This window comes from Thunnus maccoyii, chromosome 23 (genome assembly GCF_910596095.1).
Source record: "Thunnus maccoyii chromosome 23, fThuMac1.1, whole genome shotgun sequence".
Lineage (NCBI taxonomy): Eukaryota > Metazoa > Chordata > Actinopteri > Scombriformes > Scombridae > Thunnus > Thunnus maccoyii.
Window position 1 is genome coordinate 26,260,305 of NC_056555.1, and position 18,592 is coordinate 26,278,896.

The following is an 18,592-nucleotide window of genomic DNA, read 5'->3' on the forward strand; positions in this document are numbered from 1 at the left end:
TACTCTACTCTACTCTACTCTACTTTACTCTACTGTACTCTACTTTACTCTACTCTACTGTACTCTACTTAACTCTACTCTACTGTACTCTACTTTACTCTGCTCTACTTTACTCTACTCTACTTTACTCTACTCTACTCTACTCTACTCTACTTTACTCTACTCTACTGTACTCTACTGTACTCTACTCTATTGTACTCTACTGTACTCCACTCTACTGTACTCTACTCTACTGTACTCTACTGTACTCTACTCTATTGTACTCTACTCTACTCCACTCTACTGTACTCTACTCTACTCTATTGTACTCTACTGTACTCTACTCTATTGTACTCTACTGTACTCCACTCTACTGTACTCTACTCTACTTTACTCTACTGTACTCTACTCTATTGTACTCTACTGTACTCCACTCTACTGTACTCTACTCTATTATACTCTACTGTACTCCACTCTACTGTACTCCACTCTACTGTACTCTACTGTACTCCACTCTACTGTACTCCACTCTATTGTACTCTACTGTACTCCACTCTACTGTACTCTACTCTACTGTACTCTACTGTACTCCACTCTATTGTACTCTACTGTACTCCACTCTACTGTACTCTACTCTACTGTACTCTACTGTACTCCACTCTATTGTACTCTACTGTACGCTACTGTACTCCACTCTACTGTACTCTACTGTACTCTACTGTACTCCACTCTACTGTACTCTACTGTACTCTACTGTACTCCACTCTACTGTACTCCACTCTACTGTACTCTACTGTACTCTACTCTACTGTACTCTACTGTACTCCACTCTATTGTACTCTACTGTATGCCACTCTACTGTACTCCACTCTATTGTACTCTACTGTATGCCACTCTACTGTACTCTACTGTACTCCACTCTACTGTACTCCACTCTATTGTACTCTACTGTACTCCACTCTACTGTACTCCACTCTACTGTACTCTACTGTACTCCACTCTACTGTACTCCACTCTATTGTACTCTACTGTACTCCACTCTACTGTACTCTACTCTACTGTACTCTACTGTACTCCACTCTATTGTACTCTACTGTACTCTACTGTACTCTACTGTACTCCGCTCTACTGTACTCCACTCTACTGTACTCTACTGTACTCTACTGTACTGTACTCTACTCTACTGTACTCTACTGTACTCTACTCTACTGTACTCCACTCTATTGTACTCTACTGTACGCCACTCTACTGTACTCTACTGTACTGTACTCTACTGTACTGTACTCTACTGTACTCCACTCTACTGTACTCTACTCTACTGTACTCTACTGTACTCTACTCTACTGTACTCTACTCTACTCTACTCTACTCTACTCTACTGTACTCTACTATACTCCACTCTACTCTACTCTACTCTACTCTACTCTACTCTACTCTACTTTACTCTACTCTACTCTACTCTACTCTATTCCTGTGGTGCTGTCGTGGGTCAGTTTGTTGAAACTAATGTCTGCTCTGTGATTCATGATCTTTAGTTTTGAGCATCTTTGTTCTCACCTGTCCGACCTTGAACTCACCTTGCTGATGTCAGATGATTGACAGCTGTCTCCTGCTGCTTCCTCCTCAGTTCCTGAGAACTCCGTCCAGTTTTTCTTTCCGTGTCGTGTCGGGACCGTTGATCTTCACGGCCATATCTGTCATCAACGCCCTCCGCCAACCGCCACGAAGCTCCGGCCCCATTCCCGCCGTGTCCCCGCTCTACACCGTACCTAGCCTCAGGTACCAGATCCACACTGTGCTGCAGTTTGTCCCCGCCCACGTCGACGTCAGAGTCTGTAACTTCAGCGAGCGGGTGGAGAGAGGGCTGACGATGGCGTACAGCGAGACACGAAGACGCTCACATGAGGCCGGCAACATCACAGTACAGGTGAGTCCGTTACCTGTTTACTGTCTAACGTCATCATACAGGTGAGTTTTACCTGTTTACTGTCTAACGTCATCATACAGGTGAGTTTTACCTGTTTACTGTCTAACGTCATCATACAGGTGAGTTTTACCTGTTTACTGTCTAACGTCATCATACAGGTGAGTTTTACCTGTTTACTGTCTAACGTCACCATACAGGTGAGTTTTACCTGTTTACTGTCTAACGTCATCATACAGGTGAGTTTTACCTGTTTACTGTCTAACGTCATCATACAGGTGAGTCCGTTACCTGTTTACTGTCTAACGTCATCATACAGGTGAGTCCGTTACCTGTTTACTGTCTAACGTCATCATACAGGTGAGTTTTACCTGTTGATGGGACCCTATTGAGCTGCTTTAACACCTGGAATTCTTCCAGCACTGTACATACTGTATGTAGTCTGAGTCTGAATATAAAGATGATATATTAGCGTCTAAATAAAACGTTAGCATACACCGATCAGCCAAAGGATTAAAACCACTGACAGGTGAAGTGAATAACACTGATCATCTCGTCAAGCGGTGGGATGTAGGAGGCAGCAAGTGACTGTTGACCTTTATATGTTGAAACCACATTGTTCTGTTTCAAGTAAGATGTCTCGTCAAGATGTCTGGCAGCTTCGTTGTGTCGGCAAATTAATGTCTAATCTGTTAGGAAAGAAGGAATAGAAAACGTTATCAGAAGCGCCTGATGCACGGTGACCCCGATTCTAAGAAGTGATAGTTGGAAAGGGGAACTGAATGCAATGACACCATATATGGAGGCTGAAAGTATAAAGCTGTTCAGGGTGCTCCTCTTGCCACAGAGCTCAGGGAGCCTGTATGCATCCGATTTAATGATTAATTGAAGGAAACATACTGTGTCTCTGGTATTTAATTCCCTTCATCACCTAACTAGACAAGCTGATATTTCAGCTGCAAAAACAGGTCCGATCCCTCAGAAGAGCTGCTGTAGCTCAGATTAGCGTGATAGACAGCTGCGTCAGAGCCTGCTGTGCACGAGGCTGCGTAGCTGCAGACTGGTCAGAGTGTCCCTGCTGAACGCGCCTACAATGCACACAGCAGCATCAGACCTGAATCATGGAGCAATGGTCTGATGAATCACGTCCGGGTGTCTTTGAATCCTGCATCGACAGGTCAGAACCGTCTGGGACGAGGGAACCCGCACAGTATGAGGCAGGTGGTTTTAATGTTATCGACATCATTTGTGCATTTGCTCTACAGCTGTTGAACATCACCATGGGCGTAACTCGGCCGGCAGCGGAGCAGAAGGTTCCCGTCGACATCACGTTCGCAGTGCGTGATTTGCGGGGCTACCTTCCGGGGTCAGAGGTCAGCGAACACCTGAGGAAGCTCAGCCTGGTGGAGTTCAGCTTCTATGTCGGATTTCCTGCCCTACAGATCGCAGAACGTACGACACAAACATAATCTGTTTATACCCACAAATATTTATACGCAAATGCTCTTCAACATATTAAATAAGTGTTTACACCCACAGCCTTCCACTACCCGGAGCTGAACACGTCTCACCACCTGCGCTCCACCTGGGTCCGTACAGGTGAGAACTTTTGTTTCTGTTTGTCCCGCAAAAAACAAAACTTCCCGTCACTTGTCGCATCATGCAGATAGTTTTGGTTCGATAGATTTGACAGAAGTTACGAAGTCTGTGTGAAGCTTCTATTCAGCTTCAGCAGTCTGAGTTAGTCATATCAAGTGGATATCTGACACATTTACAGTCTTTTTAGCATCAAATTCCCTCTTTGTGTTTCCTCGGACAGTGTTTCCCTGTTGAGCTGCAGGTGGAAGTATAGTAACAAAAAGAGGAACTTTGGCACTAAAAAGACTGTAACGTTGAAAGATATCTACTTGATTTGACTCATTTGGACGCTGAAGCTTCATATTAACTTCAGACTGTGGATTTTGTCCTCCATCACTTCCATTGTAAGGTCATTATGAAGGGATCTTCTAATGGTCAGTATGAACAGGAGGAATGATTACAGCAAGATAAACAGCTTTAATGTTTATTTGATGACTGACTGATGGTTTAAGATGGATGTGAGAAATTGCAGACCCGTCCGTTTTGAGTACAACAAACTATATTTTATTCAGAGGTTGACTTGTCAGAACTACCTGCATGGTTGGAGGAGCACGTTGGATGTTGTTGATATAAAGTCTGAATCTGGTTGTTATATTTTCTTACATGATATCGATGCATTTGCATGATTATTCGGGTAGATCTATATTAACTTAACTGAATTCCACATTGACATAATATCTCCTTTTTTTCTATAGTGTTGTATATAATATGTGTATTAGAGCAGCGTGGGAGTGACTGTCTGTATGTGCTGTGTCAGTCCTGCTGGGTGTTCAGGAGCAGCTGGTGGTTGAAAGAAGCTTTAAAGCTCGTCTGGAGAGACGTCTGGCTCTGCTGCTGGAGGAGGGACTGGGAGCGTCCAGCAGGAGGCGGTGGAGAAGAGCTACAGCTGTGGGCAACAACAGTCTGCAGGTACACTCCATAATGGGACTCATACAGGAACATTTTAGTGTTCTTCTCCTAAACTCTGACTTTTCTCTGTGAGGTTTGCTCGTACGAGTGATCCGAGTCAAATTCAACAAACTCTCTGAACTGGACAAACATTGCCGGCTGATAATTGTCACCTGTTCATGAGGAGATCCATCTGATCATTTGCATAATCTATACCCCTAAAATTACCATATAAGGTGAGTTTCATTCACAAATAAGTTCCCAAAGAGTAAAAAGAGAAGCAGAAACCAGCAGACACAATATGGTGAACAGAATGATGCACACTAACCCTTCTGGATTATTTTATCACAACATTTCATCGTATTGTAGATAAATATGCACCTTTCAAGAACTTCAGGATCAAAAACAGCAACAATCCTTGTTTGGCTGAAATGTTACATGAAAGAGATGCTGCCTGAACTGAATCCTCCTCTGATTGGTTAGATTTTAACAGGTGTCTCATTCGAAATACCAAATCATCATTTTATGTCTCTGCACGATGTGAAAATAAAGGAAACCCAGCAACTTTTTTTGGAAAACAGTTAAATCATCATCACTTTATCCTTACCCAGTGAAATAGTTCAACACTCCACAATTATCTCATTTGGAAAGAAAATATGTGATGCATTCAATGAATTTTATATTTTTTTATATATATTTTAATTTTATTATTAACATTTTATTTCTTCAGGTTATTTATTTGAAGCTGGATTTCCTCTCGCTGTGTTTAACGTTCTTTCTTCTATTGATCCAGTAAAGTTCACTGATCAGTCAGAGCCGAGGCTTTTATCACCAGCAGCTCCATCACTAGTTGAATGTTTAACTTATATTTCTAATCTGACTGTGGTAACAGGAAGCAGTCCTACCTTTGCATAAAGCTGTCAGACCAATGAGCTACATCATCATGTATGAGTAAATGATTCTTAGCTCAACACAATACAAACATTCTTATCAGTCAGGATAGATCTGGCGTTAGATTACAGGCAGGATGGTGTCGCCCTTTTTATTGATTTATCAAAGGCTTTCAATACTGTCGACCATCAAATACTTTTGAAACGCCTGGAATCTTTTGGATTTGATGAAAAATTGTGTAATTGGTTTGCAGAGATCTCATGTAGAAGTCAAGCTGTTGTTGCTGCTGGCTACGTGCTCAGCGTCAGGAGTTTTAACAAAGGTGTTCCACAGGGTTCCGTCCTAGGACCACTTTTATTCACTATTTCTATAAATGACTCATGTAAGAAACAGTACAATTCATTTGTACACAGATGACACTGTTCTCTATACGACAGCGCCCTTAATTTATCTTAAATTAATATTAAACAAACAATGTACCGTTTTCCTGTCTGGTCTGTTGGTGTCTGATTAACGACGTGGAGCGCAGGTGACGTCCTCTCCTACTGTGTCTCAGGTGGTGCGGGTGGCGAGGCTGTCGGGGGCGGAGCGTCCTCTGGAGGTCCTGTATTTCGTGGAGGGTCCGGCCGGTGAGCGGATCCCAGCGGAGGTGACCGCGGAGACCCTGAACCGTCTGGACCCTCAGAGAGCCGCGATCGTCCTCGGACACCGAGTGCAGAGACCTCTGGCCCAGCGTGAGTCCGGCGGTGAATCGATTCATACAGCTCACAGTTTATTTACACTTTGAACCCGACGTGCAGCCAAACCTGTCAGAGCCAAACTCAGCTCTGAACTCACCTTCCTGAGATCTTTCCAGGGACGACGGTGTCGCTCAAGTCTGAAAAAAAAACTTTCTAATGTCTGATTTCATCTTCCAGCCCGAACAAAACACATTAAACACAAACAAGTTCATCAATGTTAATAAATAAAGAGATAATCTTTCATTCACTTCTTGTTTATCTCACCTGTCTCACCTGTCCCTCACCTGTCTCACCTGTCCCTCACCTGTCTCACCTGTCTCACCTGTCCCTCACCTGTCTCACCTGTCCCTCACCTGCCTCACCTGTCCCTCACCTGTCTCACCTGTCTCACCTGTCCCTCACCTGTCTCACCTGTCCCTCACCTGCCTCACCTGTCCCTCACCTGTCTCACCTGTCTCACCTGTCCCTCACCTGTCTCACCTGTCCCTCACCTGTCTCACTTGTCTCACCTGTCCCTCACCTGTCTCACCTGCCTCACCTGTCTCACCTGTCTCACCTGCCTCACCTGTCTCACCTGTCCCTCACCTGTCTCACCTGCCTCACCTGTCTCACCTGTCTCACCTGTCCCTCACCTGTCTCACCTGCCTCACCTATCTCACCTGCCTCACCTGTCTCACCTGTCTCACCTGTCCCTCACCTGCCTCACCTGTCTCACCTGTCCCTCACCTGTCTCACCTGTCCCTCACCTGCCTCACCTGTCTCACCTGCCTCACCTGTCCCTCACCTGTCTCACCTGTCCCTCACCTGTCTCACCTGTCTCACCTGTCTCCCCTGTCTCACCTGTCTCACCTGTCCCTCACCTGTGTCCCCTGTCTTACCTGTCTCACCTGTCTCACCTGTCCCTCACCTGTCTCCCCTGTCTCACCTGTCTCACCTGTCCCTCACCTGTGTCCCCTGTCTTACCTGTCTCACCTGTCTCACCTGTCTCACCTGTCTCCCCTGTCTCACCTGTCTCACCTGTCCCTCACCTGTGTCCCCTGTCTTACCTGTCTCACCTGTCTCACCTGTCCCTCACCTGTCTCACCTGTCTCACCTGTCTCCCCTGTCTCACCTGTCTCACCTGTCCCTCACCTGTGTCCCCTGTCTCACTTGCCTCACCTGCCTCACCTGTCTTACCTGTCTTACCTGTCTCACCTGTCTCACCTGTCCCTCACCTGTCTCACCTGTCCCTCACCTGTCTCACCTGTCCCTCACCTGTCTCACCTGCCTCACCTGTCTCACCTGTCCCTCACCTGTCTCACCTGTCCCTCACCTGTCTCACCTGTCTCACCTGTCCCTCACCTGTCTCCAGCTGTGGAGACGCTGTCTGTCCCGCCAGCGGAGACTCAGAGCAGCAGCATCTGGCTGATCGTCGGCGTGGTCGTCCCCGTCCTGCTGGCCGTCTTCATCATCATCATCCTCTACTGGAAGCTGTGCGGCTCCGAGAAGCTCGAGTTCCAGCCGGACGCCATCAACACCATCCAGCAGAGACAGAAGGTCAGAGGTCAACAGGAAGCTGACAGTGTTTCCTGTTGTGAGCACTCACACTGACGCTGCCGTGTCCTCTCAGCTTCAGGCTCCCAGCGTGAAAGGCTTCGACTTCGCGAAGCTCCACCTCGGTCAGCACAGTAAAGACGACATCATGGTGATCCAGGAACCCGGCCCCCTGCCCGCACCTGTCAAAGAGGCCACGCCCTCTGACGGCGGAGACCTCAACACCCCCAAATCTAAAGGATCGTCCACCAAAGCAGCCCGGTCCAGCCGCCGCAGGGGCAGGTGAGACACACCTGCACTGCTTTACTTCTGTCCAAAGACATTCAGGTTCCCAAAACGTCCAAAAATGTCACAAAATGTATAAACAACTCTAAAATGTCAAGACAAAGGTATCGCTCTGAAATAAAAAGTTCCTCTCTCGCTTCAGGCTCAGCCCGTCAGACGGCGACTCGTTAGGGAGCGACCAATCCAGCGGCAGAGAGTCGGCGGAGGAAAGCACCCGACCTGTGGCCACGCCCAGCGAGGGGAAACAGCACAGGAAGACGCCCAAAAATGGTCAGACACACCGTGACATCATCACCTGAACTGAGCATGTGCGACTTTACAGATCTGGGGTCTCGTTTATAAAAGTCCACCTGGACACGTGATTCACGTCTCGTCCTCGACTCGCCAACATTCAACCGTTAACGGTCGATGCAAAAGTATTTATGAGTGTTGATGTTCACGTGTTTCCTTCTCTGCACCAATCAGAGTCAGTGCATCGACCCGCTCACTCAGGCAGCTGCAGATGAAAGCGACGGCTTGTTGAAGTCGTGTTTGTAACCCAAAACAACCATAAACAACTTCAACTGAAGCTCTTACTGAGACCCTGCAGCGGGCCAGTTCCCAGTTAACCAGTTAACCAGTTAACCAATTAGACGTTTTTACACCAGTCACTCAACATCTACAGTAAACATTATATTAATTTATATTTACATCCAGATACAGCGGTCTGTCTAAAGGTCCGTGTATGAGTGCAGCTGGAGAAGACGTGTGTGTTGCCGCCACCACAGAGGCTCCACGTTTCCCTCACTGGCGTCTTTTCTTGGCGTCTTAGTCCCTCCCACCGCGAACACAGGAGAGACGCAAAGAAACCTCGCCCCTCGCCCCTCACCTGAGGAGCGAGGAGACATGAATTAAGAGACTTGAGACGTACCCAGTGTCTCCAGTAACATGTGAATCTAAACTCTTACCTGCTGAATGTTGATTATTATACGATCGCCCCCCCCCCCCCCATCCGCTGTCAGGTTTGTTTCTGTCACAACTGGAACGCAGGAAGTGGCGTTCGCCTCTTTCAGGCCCAGTCTGAGCGAATGCAGTGGTTGTAAATGAGACCCCAGATCTGTTATTGGAATCATGTGTAAAGGATATTGATTGATTAAAGGAAAGCAATTAATCCACAAATATCAGGATCAGCTTTCAGAAGTCCATAACCTGATCAATAAACCTGATCGATAAACCTGATCAATAAACCTGATCAATAAACCTGATCGATAAACCTGATCAATAAACCTGATCAATAAACCTGATCAATAAACCTGATCGAGCTGTGAGCTGATGCTTCTCTGCTTTCTCAAACTTCATTTTTCTTTTGCTCTTAATGCTCTCTGGACTGCAGGGAGGAGCAAGATGGGTACGTTTACACCTTCATCATCATCATCATCATCATCATCATCATCACCTCTCACACTTTAAAGGTGCATTAACTGGTCTCAGAACAAGCCGTTTATCAAGCCTATAGGTATAGGTATAGTTAGTATATATTCATAAATCGATGGACGTTAGCCGCTAAGCTAACTCGTCCCACTAGATCAGACTCTGTCCCATCAGATTAGCCCATTTCAAGAGATTATTAATTAGTCGGGCTGTCAGTCAATTAAAAAATTAACTAATTAATCACACAATTTGCTTTTTTTATTCTTAATATTGAAGCTTGTAATAATAAATATTAAAATGTAGAATCAACATAATGAAGTATATTTAAATTCAGATACTAACATCTGTTTAACTGTGAACTGCAGAATCCCAGTAAAACCATCAAGGCCATTAACATTAGATATTAATGCACTAATATAAATGATAATTAACAACAGTAAATGTGTTCCATGTTTAAACGAGGTTCAGATTGAACCAGAGTGATTCAGCCTCTTTCCCAACAAGCCAGCATGAACTGGTACCAGTGGATTCTTCCGTCGAGTGTCATGTGACACCAGTATGACTTTAAATTAATCACCTTCATTTGACAGCACTAATAATTAGTACTCGTTATCTGTTTTACGCTGTCAGACTGATGTTTGTATGTTATATCGTGTCTTAATTAGTCCATATTTGCATGAACATGTTTAAATACCAGCTGATGTCGTTTAATGAGCCCTGAATGATGTTTTATTCACATTAATATTCTTTTCTGTTTATTGATGTTCTGCAATAAAAGGTTCAACCTTATATTCTGTTTATACGGTGACTCTGTAGCATCTGTGCAGAGATATAAAAAACAACAAATAACTAAATAAAATAAACCCTGACCTCTGACCCCTCGTCCCGCAGCCGCCCCGTCAGGCAGCGGTCCGGACGAGCTGCTCTCCTCGTCCTCCATCTTTGACCACGTGGACCGTCTGTCCCGCGGTTCGTCCGACGGCACACGTCGCCAGGCCAACAAGGTGCAGCTGATCGCCATGCAGCCTCGACCGAGCCCGCCGCCGGCTCACGGCCCCAACCAGCCGAGCCCCACCCTCACCGAGAAGGTCAACACGGAGGTGAGACAAACACAAACAACCACAGACACGTTCTGAACGTGCATCAAACCCAGTGGTGGACAGTAACGAAGTACATTTACTCAACTACTGTATATAAGTTTAGAGGTACTTGTACTTTACTTGAGTATTTCCATGTGATGCTGCAGTAAAGGATCTGAGTACTTCTTCCTGATGACATCACAGACCTGTTCTAACCATGTATGACATCATCGTTCTCCTGCAGGTGGCGCTGCGACACAAGTCTGAGATCGAGCATCACAGGAACAAGCTGCGGCAGCGCGCTAAGAGGCGGGGCCAGTGTGAGTTTCCCTCCATGGACGACATCATGGACGCGTTCGGAGAAGGGCCGGTGCAGAGCGAGGTGGCCCAGCGTCTCTATAGCTCCGCCCACGACCACATGGACTGCATCCTGCAGGGCGAAACCCACTCACCCCCCACGCCCACCGACTCCAGGAGGAGGTCAGACTGCACCTCAGTGTCTTCATGTCTTTTATGATTCAGACTCCACGATGAGTCAGAGACCTGTTTATAAACCGGGACATCGTTTAACTTCTATCATTTGCAAGCACACAGACTGATCGTCTCTACTCGATCACACGGATGAGATTAACTGATCTGCAGTGTTTTATTGTCTGAGATCTGCAGAGCACCTGGGTGAGTGTTTGTGTGTGTGTTGTTCTTCCAGAGGGAGGCGCTCTCCTCGGGGTCGGCGGGCTCAGCCGGGACCTGGAAGTCTTCCTGATACAGACCGAGACCGGCTGCTCACTGACCAGAGCGCCACCTACAGGAAATACCCAGGACTCAACAATGTGGCCTACATGGTGACTAAACACTAAAAACTAAGTCAGGAACACCTTATTAAAGGACGAGTTCACAGTTTATCAAGTCCATCTTAAACCAACAGTCAGTGTGTTTCTTGCTGTAATCATTCCTCCTGTTCATACTGACCATTAGAAGATCCCTTCATAATGACCTTACAATGGAAGTGATGGAGGACAAAATCCACAGTCTGAAGCTAATATGAAGCTTCAGCGTCCAAATGAGTCAAATCAAGTAGATATCTTTCAACGTTACAGTCTTTTTAGTGCCAAAGTTCCTCTTTTTGTTACTATACTTCCACCTGCAGCTCAACAGGGAAACACTGTCCGAGGAAACACAAAGAGGGAATTTGATGCTAAAAAGACTGTAAATGTGTCAGATATCCACTTGATATGACTAACTCAGACTGATGAAGCTGAATAGAAGCTTCACACAGACTTTAAATGACTGTGTGGACACACTGTGGATTTTATCCTCCATCACTTCCATTAAAGCACATTTGAAGGATCTTTTAATATCCAGTATGAACAGGAGGAATGATTACAGACACCTGACTGCTGGTTTAACACACTGGGAACACTGGGAACACTGGGAACTGTCCTTTAATACTGAAGTTGAATCACACTGAATAGTATTTATTCTCTCTTTCATCTGTCCTACAGTCGGACCCTGACCTGCCCCCGGACCACGGCAGTCCCTCCCCCACTGACGAGGTGTTTGACTCCGCCCCAGCCCCCCCTCCCTACATGCCCCCCCAGCCCTCCATCGAAGAGGCGCGGCAGCAGATGCACTCCCTCCTGGACGACGCCTTCGCCCTGGTGTCGCCGTCCTCGCAGGGCAGCGCCGGGCTGAGCGGGGTAAGCCCCGCCCTGCCTAGCCCCTCCCCTCAGGCCCGCCCCCGGGGCCGGCAGTGGGGCTCTTACCCAGCAGCCCCCTCTCACAGCCCCTTCTCTGCAGTGAGTGTGTCGCCCTGCAGCTGAGGCCTTTTTCCTTCGGTCATCTCTCCATGTTCAGTTCTCATTTTCTTCTTCTCTTCTTCCTGCAGAGGTACGCAGAGCTGGGAATGTCCCCCACGTCGGTGCAGGGCCTGCTGCAGAGGTCAGTATGCTGACACCGGCTCCTTAGCTGTAGACTGACCCTAAACCCCAAATCCTGAACCAGGACTGATTCTCTGTGTGCTTTATCCAGGCAGGGCCTGAGCTCAGGGGGGTATGTTTCCACTGGAGACCAGCTGCAGGAGTCGGTTTACCCCAACAGGGGGCAGTACGAGGACCCCCCCTCCTCCTCCAGACCACGACCTGTCGGGGGCAGCACAGGTACAGTCAGGACCTTCTGAGCAAATCGCTCTTCTTGACATAAACCCACATGTATGCAGTATTGTGTTCGATACAGAGAAATGAAATGATGATGCACAGACTAGCTGGAAATCGTCAGTATGACATCATCGAACAAGGCGGAGTCAGCATTGCAACAGTACATTTCCAAACCAGCAGTCGGCGTCTTAACTCCAGTTTCTATCTGCATCATTTACAAGATTCATTTTTTATTGAAAGAATTCTCCAATTAGAGAGTTTATGGGTGTTAACTGCTCATCTAGGTACATAAAAATACCTTCAGTATGTGCTCTTTCACCAGCTGAACAAAGATAACGACTGGATAATGATTAGAACAATGGTGCGTCCCGGTAGATGGTAAAGAAACATGCTACATTACTGCAAAGTCTGTGGTTCGATTCCAGCAGTGGACCTCTGGTGCATGTTATGCTCCGTCTGTCCCTCCTAGTTTCCTGCCATCTCTTAACTATCATCTAATGAAGGCACAAGTATATATATATATATATATATATATATATATATATATATATACATATATAAAAGATTAGAACAAAAGAGAGCATTATTGAGAAAAGGCTCAGTGCATTATTTACTTACAGCTGAATGTCTCGGACGGATCTGTAAAGCACAAAGAGGCATTAAAGGTTGCAGCGATCAGCGTCTCTGGTGATGTTGGTGTAAATAATGAAAGTGTTAACGTTGTCAGTGAGGAATCTGATTTGAATGTAATTTGATTTAATGATGTATGATGTGTAACATTAGTCCTGAGCTGAACCTGCAGGCTGTTTCCTTATTGGTCCAGTTTTGTTCTATGTTGATGTACTTGACCTTCAGGTGCGCAGCTCCACCACCTGACCCAGGTGGGTTTGTCCAGCCAGATTGGTGCGTACCCCGGGGTGGGTCGCAGCATGTCGGGCCCTACCGGCTCCAGCTGGAACCAGCAGCACTCAGACCAGGATCTGTCCAGACCAGGAGCTAGCAGAGAGAGCGTGAGTCCACTCTGGTCCAAACTCTGGTTCTGGTTCTGTACTCTTCTGTAGACCTTAACAGTATATGAACAACCAGTTCTAAGCAGTCTTAACTAGTCCAGACCAGTCCAGACCCGTCCTGAATAAACCAGTCCATTCTAGACTAGTCCAGACCCGTCCTGAATAAACCAGTCCATTCTAGACTAGTCCAGACCAGTCTTGAGTGGTCTCTTCATACTCTTTAGTCTTACTGGAAATCGAAGGGTTGACTTGAGCTGGTTCAGCTCAGTTCAGATCTGTGTTGTCCCACAAGCAGCAAGGTAGTGTACGAACACAAACACAATCAAAGACTAATGAAGACAAAGTTCTGCTACCAGAACTTTTAATGTCTTGGTTTTAATTGACTGTAACGTAAGTTTTAACAGTCATGTAAAAGCAAAAACAAAATCTGCATTTTATCACCTTAAATCAGCCAAAGTCAGGGACCTTATGACAAAACAGGATTTGGAAAAATGGATTCATGCTTTTATCTCCAGCAAAACTGATTACTGTGATGGACTTCTGACAGGATTTCCTATAAAGACCATCAGGCACCTGAAACTCATTCAAAATTCAGCCGCAGGAATTGTGACTAAAACCAGAAGGACAGCCGACATCACCCCAGTTCTTAAATCTCTATACTGGTTGCCAGAGAGCCACAGAACTGATTTTAAAGTCTTATTACTTATTTATAAATCTCTACATGGAGTTGGCCCTGAATATATGACTGTGACTTGACTTGAATCTACCTCTGTGTGCTTTATGAAACTGCCTTGCCTTACTATGTGTACGATTCAGAAAAGAATAAAGTGTTGGTTAAAAGAAGAGAAAACAATAAAGAAACAAAGTGCTATATGAGGAACCACCAGGCGGTTTGTAATGTATTAGAATCAGACTTGCACATGGGATAAATGGAAGCTTGAACCTGTTGCACTTCAGTTTTGGAAACTGTATCTCTGACCCGAGGGGAGTCTGGTCTGGTCTGGATTTCATATGATGGATTCAGTGGTTTGTGTAGTTTCATGTTTTTCAGTCACACGTCCACCATTATACTTGTTGAACGCTGACAAAATAATCACTGATACATATTTCTGGCCTCACCCTCCTCACTCGCTCTCTCTTCCTCTTCTTCTTCTCTCTTCTCCCTACAGGTGCTGTCGTTTCCTGAGTTCTCCTCTTCCTCTGTTTTCCAGATGCCCAGCTCCTCGTTGCGGGACCCGTCGGCTCCACCGCTTCTCCTGACCTCACCGACTCCAGAGTATCCACCGGAGGATGCTTCACCCTCTGCTCACACCTCTGCCTCTCTTATCAAGGCTATCAGGGAGGAGTTGCGACGTCTGGCCCAGAAACAGGCAGCAGTGACCAGCTACCCCTAGACTGGTCTGCACCAGTTTGGATCAGGACTCAGTTGGTCTCAAACATTATCATTTTAAACGACTCAGAGCCCGTCAGGACTGGACTGGAACCCTAAATCTAACTGATCCACACTCTGGAGTCCTTTGAGATAATCTATGTCTGTGCCACTAAGCCCAAAAATAACTCTGGACCACAATTCATGTCCTAAAAAATGGACAAAGTCTCCTGACTGAAAGACCTCCGGTACTTTACAGGGTCCCGTCTGTCCGTCTGTCTGTCCGTCATCTTTCAGCTCAGTGTTTAATTGGATGGGAATTTGACTCTTCATGTTTCCATTGAAGTGCTTCCTGGAATAGATCATTCATCGATCATCCTTACTGACCTTCTGGAGTGAATCGTCCCTCCTGACCTTCTAGAATGAATCGTCCCTCCTGACCCTCTGGAGTGAATTGTCCCTCCTGACCTTCTAGAGTGAATCGTCCCTCCTGACTTTCTAGAGTGAATCGTCCCTCCTGACCTTCTAGAGTGAATCGTCCCTCCTGACCTTCTAGAGTGAATCGTCCCTCCTGACCTTCTGGAGTGAATCGTCCCCCCGACCTTCTAGAGTGAATCGTCCCTCCTGACCTTCTAGAGTGAATCGTCCCCCCTGACCCTCTGGAGTGAATCGTCCCCCCTGACCTTCTGGAGTGAATCGTCCCTCCTGACTTTCTAGAGTGAATCGTCCCTCCTGACCTTCTAGAATGAATCGTCCCTCCTGACCTTCTAGAGTGAACCGTCCCTCCTGACCTTCTGGAGTGAACCGTCCCCCCTGACCTTCTAGAATGAATCGTCCCCCCTGACCTTCTGGAGTGAATCGTCCCTCCTGACCTTCTAGAGTGAACCGTCCTCCTGACCTTCTAGAATGAATCGTCCCTCCTGACCTTCTAGAATTAATCGTCCCTCCTGACCTTCTCGAGTGAACCGTCCCTCCTGACTTTCTAGAGTGAATCGTCCCTCCTGACTTTCTAGAGTGAATCGTCCCTCCTGACCTTCTGGAGTGAACCGTCCCTCCTGACCCTCTGGAGTGAATCGTCCCTCCTGACCTTCTAGAATGAATCGTCCCCCCTGACCTTCTAGAGTGAATCGTCCCTCCTGACCTTCTGGAGTGAACAGTCCCTCCTGACTTTCTAGAGTGAATCGTCCCTCCTGACTTTCTAGAGTGAATCGTCCCTCTTGACCTTCTGGAGTGAATCGTCCCTCCTGACCTTCTGGAGTGAATCGTCCCTCCTGACCTTCTAGAGTGAATCGTCCCTCCTGACCTTCTAGAGTGAATCGTCCCCCCTGACCCTCTGAAGTGAATCGTCCCTCCTGACCTTCTAGAGTGAATCGTCCCTCCTGACCTTCTAGAGTGAATCGTCCCCCCTGACCCTCTGGAGTGAATCGTCCCCCCTGACCCTCTGGAGTGAATCGTCCCTCCTGACCTTCTGGAGTGAACCGTCCTCCTGACCTTCTAGAGTGAATCGTCCCTCCTGACCTTCTGGAGTGAATCGTCCCTCCTGACCTTCTAGAATGAATCGTCCCCCCTGACCTTCTAGAGTGAACCGTCCCTCCTGACTTTCTAGAGTGAATCGTCCCTCCTGACCTTCTGGAGTGAACCGTCCCTCCTGACTTTCTAGAGTGAATCGTCCCTCCTGACCTTCTAGAGTGAATCGTCCCTCCTGACCTTCTGGAGTGAATCGTCCCTCTTGACCTTCTGGAGTGAATCGTCCCTCCTGACCTTCTGGAGTGAATCGTCCCTCCTGACCTTCTAGAGTGAATCGTCCCTCCTGACCTTCTAGAGTGAATCGTCCCCCCTGACCCTCTGGAGTGAATCGTCCCCCCTGACCTTCTGGAGTGAATCGTCCCTCCTGACTTTCTAGAGTGAATCGTCCCTCTTGACCTTCTGGAGTGAATCGTCCCTCCTGACCTTCTGGAGTGAATCGTCCCTCCTGACCTTCTAGAGTGAATCGTCCCTCCTGACCTTCTAGAGTGAATCGTCCCCCCTGACCCTCTAGAGTGAATCGTCCCTCCTGACCTTCTAGAGTGAATCGTCCCCCCTGACCCTCTGGAGTGAATCGTCCCCCCTGACCCTCTGGAGTGAATCGTCCCTCCTGACCTTCTAGAGTGAATCGTCCCTCCTGACTTTCTAGAGTGAATCGTCCCTCTTGACCTTCTGGAGTGAATCGTCCCTCCTGACCTTCTGGAGTGAATCGTCCCTCCTGACCTTCTAGAGTGAATCGTCCCTCCTGACTTTCTAGAGTGAATCGTCCCCCCTGACCCTCTGGAGTGAATCGTCCCTCCTGACCTTCTAGAGTGAATCGTCCCCCCTGACCCTCTTGAGTGAATCGTCCCCCCTGACCCTCTGGAGTGAATCGTCCCTCCTGACCTTCTAGAGTGAATCGTCCCCCCTGACCCTCTGGAGTGAATCGTCCCCCCTGACCTTCTAGAGTGAATCGTCCCTCCTGACCTTCTAGAATGAATCGTCCCCCCTGACCTTCTAGAGTGAACCGTCCCTCCTGACCTTCTGGAGTGAACCGTCCTCCTGACCTTCTCGAATGAATCGTCCCCCCTGACCTTCTAGAGTGAACCGTCCCTCCTGACCTTCTGGAGTGAACCGTCCTCCTGACCTTCTAGAATGAATCGTCCCCCCTGACCTTCTAGAGTGAACCGTCCCTCCTGACCTTCTGGAGTGAACCGTCCTCCTGACCTTCTCGAATGAATCGTCCCTCCTGACCTTCTAGAGTGAATCGTCCCCCCTGACCTTCTAGAATGAATCGTCCCCCCTGACCTTCTAGAGTGAATCGTCCCTCCTGACCTTCTAGAATGAATCGTCCCCCCTGACCTTCTAGAGTGAATCGTCCCTCCTGACCTTCTAGAGTGAATCGTCCCCCCTGACCTTCTAGAATGAATCGTCCCTCCTGACCTTCGGAGTGAATCGTCCCTCCTGACCTTCTAGAGTGAATCGTCCCTCCTGACTTTCTAGAGTGAATCGTCCCTCCTGACCTTCTAGAGTGAATCGTCCCTCCTGACTTTCTAGAGTGAATCGTCCCTCCTGACCTTCTAGAGTGAATCGTCCCTCCTGACCTTCTAGAGTGAACCGTCCCTCCTGACTTTCTAGAGTGAACCGTCCCTCCTGACTTTCTAGAGTGAATCGTCCCTCCTGACCTTCTGGAGTGAACCATCTTCCTGACCTTCTAGAATGAATCGTCCCTCCTGACCCTCTGGAGTGAATCGTCCCTCCTGACCTTCTAGAATGAATCGTCCCTCCTGACCTTCTAGAGTGAACCGTCCCTCCTGACCTTCTAGAATGAATCGTCCCTCCTGACCTTCTGGAGTGAATCGTCCCTCCTGACTTTCTGGAGTGAATCATCCTCCTGACCTTCTGGAGTGAATCGTCCCTCCTGACCTTCTGGAGTGAATCGTCCCTCCTGACCTTCTAGAGTGAATCGTCCCTCCTGACCTTTTGGAGTGAATCGTCCCTCCTGACCTTCTGGAGTGAATCGTCCCTCCTGACCTTCTGGAGTGAATTCTCTCCTGACTGTCTGGAGTGAATCGTCCCTCCTGACCCTCTGGAGTGAATCGTCCCTCCTGACCTTTTGGAGTGAATCGTCCCTCCTGACCTTCTGGAGTGAATCGTCCCTCCTGACCTTCTGGAGTGAATCGTCCCCCC

General features: G+C 47.5%; 2 protein-coding genes across 2 annotated transcripts in view; one reads left to right on the forward strand and one right to left on the reverse strand.

Moving 5' to 3' along the window:
- Positions 1-14,937, forward strand: part of si:dkeyp-27e10.3 (UPF0606 protein KIAA1549) — a 30,879-nt gene extending 15,942 nt beyond the window's left edge. The window contains exons 5-20 of the mRNA XM_042403364.1: positions 1,607-1,906; positions 3,169-3,355; positions 3,443-3,502; positions 4,299-4,450; positions 5,877-6,054; positions 7,412-7,596; positions 7,670-7,875; positions 8,021-8,148; positions 10,180-10,388; positions 10,612-10,847; positions 11,074-11,209; positions 11,870-12,163; positions 12,253-12,305; positions 12,396-12,523; positions 13,376-13,530; positions 14,700-14,937. Of these exons, the coding sequence (XP_042259298.1) occupies positions 1,607-1,906; positions 3,169-3,355; positions 3,443-3,502; positions 4,299-4,450; positions 5,877-6,054; positions 7,412-7,596; positions 7,670-7,875; positions 8,021-8,148; positions 10,180-10,388; positions 10,612-10,847; positions 11,074-11,209; positions 11,870-12,163; positions 12,253-12,305; positions 12,396-12,523; positions 13,376-13,530; positions 14,700-14,924 (2,832 nt within the window). The 3' untranslated portion in view covers positions 14,925-14,937. The remainder of the gene's footprint in view (positions 1-1,606; positions 1,907-3,168; positions 3,356-3,442; positions 3,503-4,298; positions 4,451-5,876; positions 6,055-7,411; positions 7,597-7,669; positions 7,876-8,020; positions 8,149-10,179; positions 10,389-10,611; positions 10,848-11,073; positions 11,210-11,869; positions 12,164-12,252; positions 12,306-12,395; positions 12,524-13,375; positions 13,531-14,699) is intronic.
- Positions 14,938-17,403: 2,466 nt separating this feature from the next.
- On the reverse strand, positions 17,404-18,588 carry LOC121890812 (antho-RFamide neuropeptides-like). Its single transcript, XM_042403367.1, has 2 exons — positions 17,872-18,588; positions 17,404-17,818 (listed from the first exon to the last, which is right to left on the reverse strand). Exons 1-2 carry the CDS (start codon positions 18,290-18,292, stop codon positions 17,580-17,582), a joined length of 660 nt encoding a protein of 219 aa, XP_042259301.1. The 5' UTR covers positions 18,293-18,588; the 3' UTR covers positions 17,404-17,579.
- Between the last annotated feature and the right edge of the window lie 4 nt (positions 18,589-18,592).